This window comes from Urocampus carinirostris, chromosome 10, assembly GCF_059441175.1.
Source record: "Urocampus carinirostris isolate Australia breed hairy pipefish chromosome 10, RoL_Ucar_1.0, whole genome shotgun sequence".
NCBI lineage: Eukaryota > Metazoa > Chordata > Actinopteri > Syngnathiformes > Syngnathidae > Urocampus > Urocampus carinirostris.
This window is the reverse complement of record NC_142358.1, coordinates 41,307,279-41,318,096: the sequence shown is the minus strand read 5'-3', so window position 1 is coordinate 41,318,096 and position 10,818 is coordinate 41,307,279. Positions and strand designations below refer to the sequence as shown.

General features: G+C 40.0%; 1 protein-coding gene and 1 long non-coding RNA gene across 2 annotated transcripts in view; one reads left to right on the top strand and one right to left on the bottom strand.

Moving 5' to 3' along the window:
* Positions 1 to 5,639: 5,639 nt before the first annotated feature.
* Positions 5,640 to 10,818, bottom strand: part of LOC148358957 (uncharacterized) — a 17,732-nt gene continuing 12,553 nt past the window's right edge. The window contains exons 3-4 of the long non-coding RNA XR_015851571.1: positions 8,325 to 8,439; positions 5,640 to 5,768 (exon numbers count right to left, since the gene is read on the bottom strand). This is a non-coding gene — a long non-coding RNA (uncharacterized LOC148358957). The remainder of the gene's footprint in view (positions 5,769 to 8,324; positions 8,440 to 10,818) is intronic.
* Positions 8,309 to 10,818, top strand: part of tmprss4a (transmembrane serine protease 4a) — a 27,163-nt gene continuing 24,653 nt past the window's right edge. Inside the window, exon 1 of the mRNA XM_088346213.1 lies at positions 8,309 to 8,595. Within this exon, the coding sequence (XP_088202339.1) occupies positions 8,590 to 8,595 (6 nt within the window). The 5' untranslated portion in view covers positions 8,309 to 8,589. The remainder of the gene's footprint in view (positions 8,596 to 10,818) is intronic.

Sequence of the window (10,818 nt, the reverse complement as noted above, 5' to 3'; positions counted from 1 at the left end):
GGCCGCTTGGAAACAACCAGTTTACAGCACTAAAACCTCTGCAACTGTGTATTTTACTTTGGCCATGTTCCAGGAGAACGAGAGAGGAGGCTGGACAGAGACTCGAGTGACACTAATTAGTCTAATTTGATGGAGTTCACTTCGTTAAATTGCTCAAGAAATTAAATGTGCCCCCGTGTGGAAATGCCGGTCTCTTGTTCATTTTTCCATCAAGAAACGAGCACGCATTGTTAGGAGAATGCAGGTTGCGTTTGGTTAATGGAGTCAGATAACTAAGAGAGTAAGAAAGAGCAAAAGAGAGAGAGAGAGAGACCAAGAAAGAAAGAGAGAAAAAAGAATGAAAGAAAGAAAGAATGAGGGAAAAAGGTAGAGAGAGTGGGAGAGAGAGTACAAGGAGGAAAGCGAGAAATGGAAAAAAGAGATAGAGACAGAGAAAAAATGAAAAAGAAAGAGAAAGATGTAGGAGAAAAAGACAGAGAGAGGAGAAAAACCCTGAGAGACAAAGAAAGAAAAAAAGAGAAAAGGGGGAAAAGAGAGAACAAATAGAGAGTCTGGAAGAAAAAGAGAAGATATAAAGGATTAGAGAAAAAACAGAAAGAACAAAGAAATAGGGAGTCAGAGAGAGAGAGAGAGAGAGAGAGATCAAGAAAGAAAGAAAAAAGAATGAAATCAAGAAAGAAAGAGGGAAAAAAGTAGAGAGAGTGCGAGAGACTTCATGGAGGAAAGAGAGAGAAATTTAAAAAAGAGAGAAGGACGGAGAGAAGGAGAGAAAGAGACAGAGAGGAAAAAGAAAGAAAGATGTAGGAGAAAAAGACATTTTTCCTTCAAGAAACAAGCACGCATTGTTAGGAGAATACAGGTTGTGTTTGGTTAATGGAGTCAGATAACTAAGAGTGAGAAAGAGCAAAAGAGAGAGAGAGAGATCAAGAAAGAGAGAAAAAGGAATGAAATAAAGAAAGAAAGAGGGAAAAAGGTAGAGAGAGTGGGGGAGAGAGTTCAAGGAGGAAAGTGAGAAATGGAAAAAAAAGAGAGGCAGAGAGGAAAAAAAGAGAAAGATGTAGGAGAAAAAGACATTTTTCCTTCAAGAAACGAGCACGCATTGTTAGGAGAATGCAGGTTGTGTTTGGTTAATGGAGTCAGATAACTCATTCGAACAAGCGGTACAATTCCTAACAGTACTAAAACCCAGATTTGCCATTTACCCCAACGGTGACTCATGTTGTGTCGTCCAGGTCACAAAAAAGTGTAAACGGGGAGCGGGTGGAACAACCCCCATTCTTCGGTCACCGGGTAAAGCCATTGAGTTTTTAATCATTAACCGGTGAGAGGTTGTTGCACTTCCTCTTGCAAAGTATCACTTTGACCGTGTAATGACGAAGAAGGTGCACAGATTTAGGTCCTGTGTGTATATTTATGTGGGGGGGGAGTACCTCTAAGTAACGTTATACAAGGAATTGGGAATATTTCTTCCGTACTGGGATTCCAACTCTGGATGCTGACTGCAGAGGACTCTTGAAGACATTTAAGTGTGTGTAAGTTGACGTATTCGTTTTGCTTCCTGTGTTATATTCGTGTGATGAGATCGGGGGTCTTGTGAAAAACTGCCGGAATATTTCTCGTGGACACAATTCAGGTCTTAAATCGGTGTTTTGTGAAAGTTATTTAAGCTCAGGGGAAATGATCCCTGTAATTTTGCAGGGGTCTGAGCGTTCACATAAAGTCGGTGAGCAACGCTTGAAACAACAGTGAGCAAAAGCAATCCCAAGTGTGGCAACTAAATCATTATCAAACATGTCCAAAACTTGACATCACCTTACATTTTGCTGAGTTTCCGGCAATGCAAAAAAAAAATTCACTTTTGAATGAATTGACTCATGTACGATGGCCTACAAACGTGTTTTGATTTTACAATTCTTTCATAAGATATCTATTTCTTTTTATTTCCTGATATATTTTGTCGCATAATATTAACATTTTTGGGGGCTTATTGAGTCGGTTGCACGATACAGAACTGTATTTAATCACATTTTTAGCGGAAGTAAAATGTTGGCAACAAGATTCACTTGATATGATTGAAAATTATTTGAATGCTACACAAACTTTTTCTTCTTTTTTCTGTGGATTTTTTTTCGACTTTTTAAAAAATTCCTTTAAAAAAAATCTCATTGTGTTTATTTTTTCCGAGCTGTTACTTTTTTCTTTTTGTTCTCTATCTCCTTTTTTCGACATTTCTTTCTTTTCTCTTTTTCTGGCTTTTTTCTAAATGTTTCCTTCTTTTTTCTCTGCCTTTTGTTTCTTTTTTTCTAAGCTTTTCACTACTTTTTCATTTTAGTATTTTATTTTTTTTGTTCTATTCCCCCCTTCCTTTAAGTCATTTTGTGCATAATTTTACATAATATTTGGTCATGTTGGGATTAAAGAAGCAAAAACAACCTGAAGAGCCGTTTAGGACCCGAAAGAGCCGGTTCCTTTTAGTGAGCCGAGCCGAAGAAGCCGGTTCTCTACTAACTTTACTCAACTTCGTTCTACTTTGACTCGACTTCAAAATACCGCATTAAGGACGCAACGTCAGGGGAACCCGTGTATTTTTACCTTCATGCACTGTAACTTTGACTTAATTCGTTTCTTAACTATCAATTTCGAGCCCTGATTTTTGTGCGCTGGCTAGATTTTCTTGTGCGCTGAGAATGTGCGAGCAGTGCGCAATTACGCACACGCGCAGCTCAGAGGGAACACTGCTCGGGGGTGACAAAAAAAAACTAAAAAAAAACAAAACTAACAGGGGCCATACTTGTAGAGAGAGGGAGAGAAAGAGAGACCAAGGGAGAGAGTTAGAGAGTGGGAAAGAGCAAAAGAGAGAGAGAGATCAAGAAAGAAAGAGAAAAAAAAATCAAATAAAGAAAGAGGGAAAAAAAGTAGAGAGAGTGGGAGAGAGAGTTCAAGGAGGAAAGCGAGAAATAGAAAAAAGAGAGAAAGAGACAGAGAAAAAATGAAAAAGAAAGAGAAAGATGTAGGAGAAAAAGACAGACAGAGAGAGGAGAAAAACCCTGAGAGACAGAGAAAGAGAAAAAAGAGAAAAGGGGAAAAAGAGAGAACAAATAGAAAGCGAGTCTGGGAGAAAAAGAGAAGATATAGAGGGTTAGAGAAAAAAACGGAAAGAACAAAGAAATAGGGAATCAGAGAGAGAGAGAGAGAGAGAAAGCAAAAGAGATCAAGCAAAAAAGAGAAAAAAAATAGAGAAATGGTCAATGGTCTGCATGTCTATAGCGCTTTTCAGGTCAAAGAAGACCTCCCAAAGCACTTTACAATGTGCTTCACATTTACCCATTCACACACACACTCACACACCGATAGCGGCCATGCAGCCATGCAAGGCGCCTACCTGCTTATTGGGGGGATTAGGGGTCCAGTGTCTTGCCCGAGGACACTTCAACATATAACATGGAGGAGCCGGGAATCGAACCTGCGACCTCTTGATCCCAAGACGAGCGCTCTACCTCCTAAGCTAAATGTAACTTGGCTGTGCGTTGCCGAATATTCAGATTGCCGAAATATTTCTCATGGACACAATTTAGGTCTTAAATCGGTGTTTTTCGACCGTTACGATGTGAAAGTGATTTAAGCTCGGGGGCCGGACAATACCGGAAATACTAACAGGGGCCGGACTTGGGGAGAGAGAGAAATAGAGAGAGAGAGAAAAAGAGACAGGGAGGGGGCAAGGGAGAGAGTTAGAGAGTGAAAAAGAGAGAAAGAGCAAAAGAGAGAGAGAGAGATCAAGAAAGAAAGAGAGAAAATAATGAAATAAAGAAAGAAAGAGGGAAAGAGAGTGGGAGAGAGAGAGATCAAGGAGGAAAGAGAGAGAAATAGAAAAATGAGAAAGAGAAAGAGAGAAAAAAGAAAAAGAAAGATGTAGTAGAAAAAGACACAGAGAGAGGGGAAAACCCTGAGAGAGAGAAAGAGAAGAAAAAAAGAGAGAAGAAATAGTGAGAGGCTGGGAGAGAAAGAGAAGAAAGAGAAAACATGATTAAAACTGAATGAATGAAAACACAGATTTTTCTTATTACTTCAGCAATAATATTTTGCCTCATCTCATCTCACTGCGATTGGATGAATAATATTTTGTATAATGTACAAAATTGTTGTGAACTGAAAAATCTTGAAGTGATAACTGCTTTGTATAACCAATTAACCGGGATGATTAAAACTGAATGAATATATAGATTTATATTATATATTTGTCACCGATTTACAATTTCCACCTCGATAAGACTAAATTTTGGGGACCCATAGATCCCATAGATTTTTGAGCATGTGAGTCCCTGGGACCCATCACTTTTCACAGCTAAAATGAACACTGTGTATATATATATATATATATATATATATATATATATATATATATATTATATATATATATATTACACATATATACATCCAGAGTGCAGTTAAATAAACTTCAGCAGAATGCAGTAAAGAGATTTTACAGTCAGTAATAAAAGTATATTGTGACGGTGACAAGTGTTGTAACCTCTAGTTACCTCCAGAAAGGTTACAAAGTACTTTGAATTTGCCATATTTTCCCCTCAAAATATACTCTCTAGTCTCAGGGATGGGGCAACTATTTGGAGTCAGGGGCCGCATGGGGTTCAAAATATGGCCGAGGGGCCCATCCTGGACACCTATCCCGTTCATTCATTGACTTATATATCTCATCTCATCTCATTAGCCGTACCGCTTATCCTCATTAGGGTCGCGGGGGGCTGGAGCCCATCCCAGCCATCTCCGGGCAGTGGGCAGGGGACACCCTGAACTGGTTGCCAGCCAATCGCAGGGCACACAGGGACAGACAACTTATTCGCTCATTCACACCTAGGGACAATTTGGACCGGCCAATTCACCTGAAATGCATGTTTTTGGAAAGTGGGAGGAAACCGGAGTGCCCGGAGGAAACCCACGCAAGCACGGGGAGAACATACAAACTCCGCACAGGAAGTCTGGAGCTGGATTTGAACCCACGACAGGTTCTCATGTCATGAACTGTGCCGCACAAGCGCTAACCACTGCGCCGCCGTGCTGCCCTTGACTTATATATATTACATTAATATTTTATCAAATTGGTTCTGAAACAATCACTATAAATCAGGGGTGTCAAACTCATTTTAACTCGGGGTCCACACGATAGAACAAACATTCTGTCGGGGGCCGGACTAGTAGATTAAAGTGAAAGAAAAAGAGAGATGAAGGAATAAGAGAAAGAGAGAGGGAAAAGGAGAGGGGGCGGGACAAAGAAAGAAAAAGAGAGAGAGGGAGAGAGCGTGAGAAACAAAAGATAAAAAGTCGTGAGAGAGGGGGAAAAGAAAGGGAGAGGAAGAAAGAAATCCAAAGAGAAGTAGAAAGACAGAAGGAGAGAAAAGAGAAAAGAAAGCGCAAAGGGTAGGAAGAGAGAAAGAAAAAAGAGAGAAAAAGAAAAAAGGAAGTTAGAGCAACAGAAGTTAAAAAGACAGAGAGAAAGAGACAAAGAGCAACAAGAGAAGAGAAAAAGACAGAGAGTGAAAGAGACAGAGAGTGGGAAAAAAGGGGTGGAAAAAAAAGAGAGAGAAAAATAAAGTACAGTGTCTTTGTTCGAGGCGCCTGGCTTTGGTAACATCAAGTGGACATATTTCAACCTGCAGCCCGTTTTTCTCTTGCGCTTCTCTGAGTGTTGTCTCGCGGGCCGGAGTCAATCCCTTAGCGGGCCTGACCTGGCCCGCGGGCCGCCTGTTTGACACCTGTGCAATAAATGGTAAACAACGTATTAAGTCCCTGTTTTAGGCATACATTAGATATTTACCGTAGTGGTATTACTTTAGCTGTATTTTTGTAGTATTTTTTTTAGTATTTCTGCAGTCAAATATTTGCTGTAGTTCTGTAGTATTTTTGTAGCATTACTGTAGTTGAACTTATGTAGTATTTTTACAGTATTTCTGCAGTAGGAGATTTGTTGTAGTTCTGTAGTATTTTTGTAGTATTAATCAAGTTTTGTTAGGTGGTATGTATGAAGTTATTCTGCAGTAGTCATTTTGTGGTATTACTGTATTCTTATTTTTGTAGTTTTGGAGTAGTATTTAAATAGTATAATTCTTGAAGTATAACTGTAGTTTTATATTTATAGTAGTTGTATAGTATTTATACAGTCGGATATTTGTTGTTGTTTTGTAGTATTTTTGTAGTATTAATAAGTTTTATTTTGTGGTATGTATAGAGTTATTCTGGAGTAGTAATTTTGTGGTATTACTGTATTTTCATTTTTGTAGTTTTTATGTAGTTATTCTGCAGTAGCATTTTTGTAGTATTTTCTAAGTAGAATTCTTGTTGTGTAACTGTTGTTTTATTTTTGTAGTATTGTTGTAATAGTTCTGTAGTATTCATACAGTCGGATATTTGTTGTAGTTCTGTAGTATTAATTAAGTTGTATTTTGTGGTATGTATGTCATTATTCTGCAGCAGTAATTTTGTAGTATTGCCATAGTAGAATTCTTGTAGTATAACTGTAGTTTTATTTTTGTACTATTGTTATAGTAGTTCTGTAGTATTTTTGTAGTATTAATCAATTTTTATTTTTGTAGTATTTTATAGTTGCCCGAATTGTTCCTGTTCCGATCTCGATCTCGATCTCTCTCTCTCGATCTGTATCGCTCTCTTTCTCTATGCATCTCTCTCTCTTTATGCATCTCTCTCTCTCTCTCTCTCTCTCTCTCTCTCTCTCTCTTTAACTTCTATTGCTCTAACTTCCTTTTTCTCTTTTTTCTTTCTCTCTTCCTACCCTTTGCGCTTTCTTTGCTCTTTTCTCTCCTTCTGTCTTTCTATTTCTCTTTGGATTTCTTTCTTCCTCTCCCTTTCTTTTCCCACTCTCTCACGACTTTTTATCTTTTGTTTCTCAATCCCTCTCCCTCTTTTTCTTTCTTTGTCCCGCCCTCTCTCCTTTTCCCTCCCTCTTTCTCTTATTTCTTTATCTCTCTTTTTCTTTCTCCTTAATCTACTAGTCCGGCACCCGACACAATCTTTGTTCTATGGTGTGGCCCCCGAGTTCAAATGACTTTGACACCCCTGATCAAAGTAATGATACGATGATTAAATAATAAATAGCTGGAAAACTCAGGTGATAGTGAAATCATACTTATTTCAAAAATGTAAAAACACATAAAGGGAGAATGGCGACAAACATGTTTTATCAGTAGTACTTTAATTACTATCGTTTTGACCAGTTTCGTCTGGAGGGCCGTAGTTTGCCCGCTACTGCCCACGTGAATATTACTCGAAAAATGACATGACACGTGGCAGGCACTTGTGAGTCATGGGTTTGATAAGGCCTCATTCGGCATTCAACACGCAAGTAGCAAGAAAACACCCTCAGGCGTTGCAAGCGTTCTTTGAGTCAACCTGTTTAGAATTGTCTGCTGATATTTGGGGATTTGTTATTATTCTTAGGTTTCCGTCTATTTAAGCTCAGTGCTCTCACTCTTCGGGTGTCAGTCCGTCAACAAACCTCTGCCCCGCAAGACGTGGTTTTGACCCGGTCCTGTTTCCTTTTGGTATTCCCTGTCCGGTATTGTTTAAAATCAGTTTCCAGTTTCGTTCCTGTCTATTTTCGTCCTGTTTATTATTCTCTCCAGTTTTTGTTCCCGTTCTCGTCATTTTTGTCGTATTGTTGTAGTAGTTCTGTAGTATTCATACAGTCGGGTATTTGCTGTAGTTCTGTGGTATTTTTGAAGTACCGGGTAGTTGTATTTTTGTAGTCATTTTGTGGTATTTCTGCATTCAGCGATTTTGTTGTAGTTCTGTAGTATTAATCAAGTTTTATTAGGTGGTATGTATGTAGTTATTCTGCAGTACTCATTTTTGGTATTACTGTTGTTTTATTTTTGTAGTATTGTTGTAGTAGTTAGTTATTCTCTCCAGTTTTCGTTCGCGTTTAGTTTGTCCTGTTTATTTTCGATATCCTGTTTCATTATCAATCCTGTCTGTCCCGTCCTCTCCAGTATCAACCCCATCTGTCCGATATCTACTCGGGCAATTGGTATCGATCTCGTCTGCCTCTGGCTTCCTATCGTTCCACGCCAGACTGCTGCCTAACGTGCATGACTCCCCATTTCCCGAGAATCAACTATGCAGTCTAAACAGTGGCCACTAGAGGGAGGATAAGTCAGAAAAAGGACAAAAAAGTAAGAGAAAGCAATTTGTACTGCGTGGCGGAAGGGGACAAAAGCTTTGGAGTGGGTGGATGCATGGGAGGGACTTTGTGCTCAGGTAAAGATTGAGAGAAGCGGCTGGGAGTGTCAAGTTACCTCCGACCGTTTTTGTCTTTTTTCCTGAATCCGAGCGCTGCGAAACCCGACGCTCCGAAAAACTTTATGACAGGTCGGACGGAGGTCCTCTTCGGACCCACTCGCAGAAGACAACCTGAGAGAAGGAGGGAATACAAAATCAGTTCAGTTGTTTAGAAGTGAAGCTAGGGCGAGAAGAAGAAGTTCTCCTGGACTGTAAAGTCCTCCTGGTGGGGATTGAGTGGACAGTGGTCTTTGGGGTCCAGGACAGACCGAAAACCGCATCATGTGGGTGAGTAGAGCGCAAAAAGGGAGGGAATGTGTTGACTCTGAGTAGTTAACAACCGGTTTGTTCACAAACTGAAAACCACAAAAGTGTTGATGGTTTTTGCCGAACGGGGACAGAAAACCGCAAATACTGGTTCACCACAGCGCTTGATGATACTGTCAAAATAGAGTTTTTGCTTTTCAATTCATTTTCTTATGCTATGAAATAAAAGTTCCTGAGGTTTGCACATGGTATATTTACTTTTGTACATTTGTATTTCAGTGTTCATTGTACCTGTGAAAAGTGATGGGTCCCGGGAACTCGCATGCTCAAAAATCTATGGGTCCCCAAAATTTAGTCTTATCGAGGTTGAAATTGTAAATCGGCGACAAATATATAAATCTATATATTCATTCAGTTTTAATCATCACAGTTAATTGGTAATACAAATCAGTTATCACTTCAAGATTTTTCAGTTCACAACAATATACAAAATAATATTGCTGAAATATTTATATATTCTTGCAGTTCTATTCATCACAGTTAATTGGTAATATAAAGAAGTTATCACTTCAGATTTTTCAGTTCATATATTCTTGGTGGTTTGCTGTCCCGCCATAGTTGTAATGCCTTCTCAAGGTCCAATCCATTATCATCCTCCTCATAGCGTCACCAGGAATATAATTGAGTCCATTTTGGCAGAAAAGTCCTTTTCTTGCTAGTATTCTTTTGTTTATTTTCTTTCGTCGAATTGTTCGCTTCAAAACACGTGTTTTCCTTGCCTCCGCGGTCTTCTGAAGAATTTCTCCGCCGTTTTTTCGTGCCGGAATTATTGCCGCTGTTACCAATTTTGTGTTGATTTTCACCGAATACCAATTGTTTTTTCGGAGGCATACTTCTTTCACCCGACAACCGCCACAACAATGACGTTATCTCTAACGAGATCTGGTTTGCCGAGATCGGCGCGAGACCAAAACAACAATGGCGGATCTGCCTGACGAAAAGTTTGGAGTGTGGTAAATCTTTGTTAAAAATAACAGTCATCGGTTAATAATAATAGATAGATAGATACTTTATTCATCCCCGCAGGTAAATTCACATTTCCAGCAGCATCCCTTCGCTGAGAACAATACAATAATAAAGCCAAAAGAATACAATATACAAATACCCAATGTGACGTGCTAATACCCACTGTAGCGTGTTATATAGAGTAACACAGAATACACATTGCAATAAAATACTGTAATATGCAATGTAGGGGGTGTGAATTAAGGTGGGCCTTTACTCCGCCGGGTGGAGTTAAAGAGCCTCATGGCATGAGGAAGAAAAGATCTCTTCAGTCTGTCCGTGGTAAAAGACTGACAGCTGTCTGTCGCTGAAACTGCTCTTCTGTCTGGATATAATGCTGTGTAGTGGATGTGATGAATTGTCCAGGATTGACCGCAGCTTTTTCAGTGCCCGTCTCTCAGCTACTGTTGTCAGGCTGTCCATTATCTCGCATAATAAAGCCAGAGAGTAGACAAGAATCTGGCCTACGAGAGGCTTAGCTTAATAATGGACTACCATTTTTAGAACTCTTTCCCAAACCATTCTCTAATGTTGTTTTCTGCGCTCATATCTCATCTCATCTCATTAGCTGCACCACTTATCCTCAGTAGGGTCGCGGGGGTGCTGGAGCCCATCCCAGCAATCATCGGGCAGTGGGCAGGGGACACCTTCAACTGGTTGCCAGCCAATCGCAGGGCACACAGGGACAGACAACTTATTCGCTCATACACACCTAGGGACAATTTGGACCGGCCAATTCACCTGAAATGCATGTTTTTGGAACGTGGGAGGAAACCGGAGTGCCCGGAGGAAACCCACGCAAGCACGGGGAGAACATACCAACTCCGCACAGGAAGTCTGGAGCTGGATTTGAACCCACGCAGGAGGTTCCCATGACATGAACTGTGCCGCACAAGCGCTAACCACTGCACCGCTGTGCTGCCCGCTCATATCCTGTACTCAAAATAAATTGTAAAGTGTTCTTTTAATGACAATTTTGTGTACAAAAAGTTGTGTCCCGGGGACGTACATTGGTTTGACACGATGCGTCCCCAGCAAAAATAATGCGTCTAGGACGCAGGGACGCGGGCAAACCAGAACACTGAAGAACCCCTTATTACCTCGGTTCGTTTACCAGGTAAATTTCCGCCTCATCTGTTTAAAAACATGTCATTGCTGAGGTCATTGGAGCTTAAATAA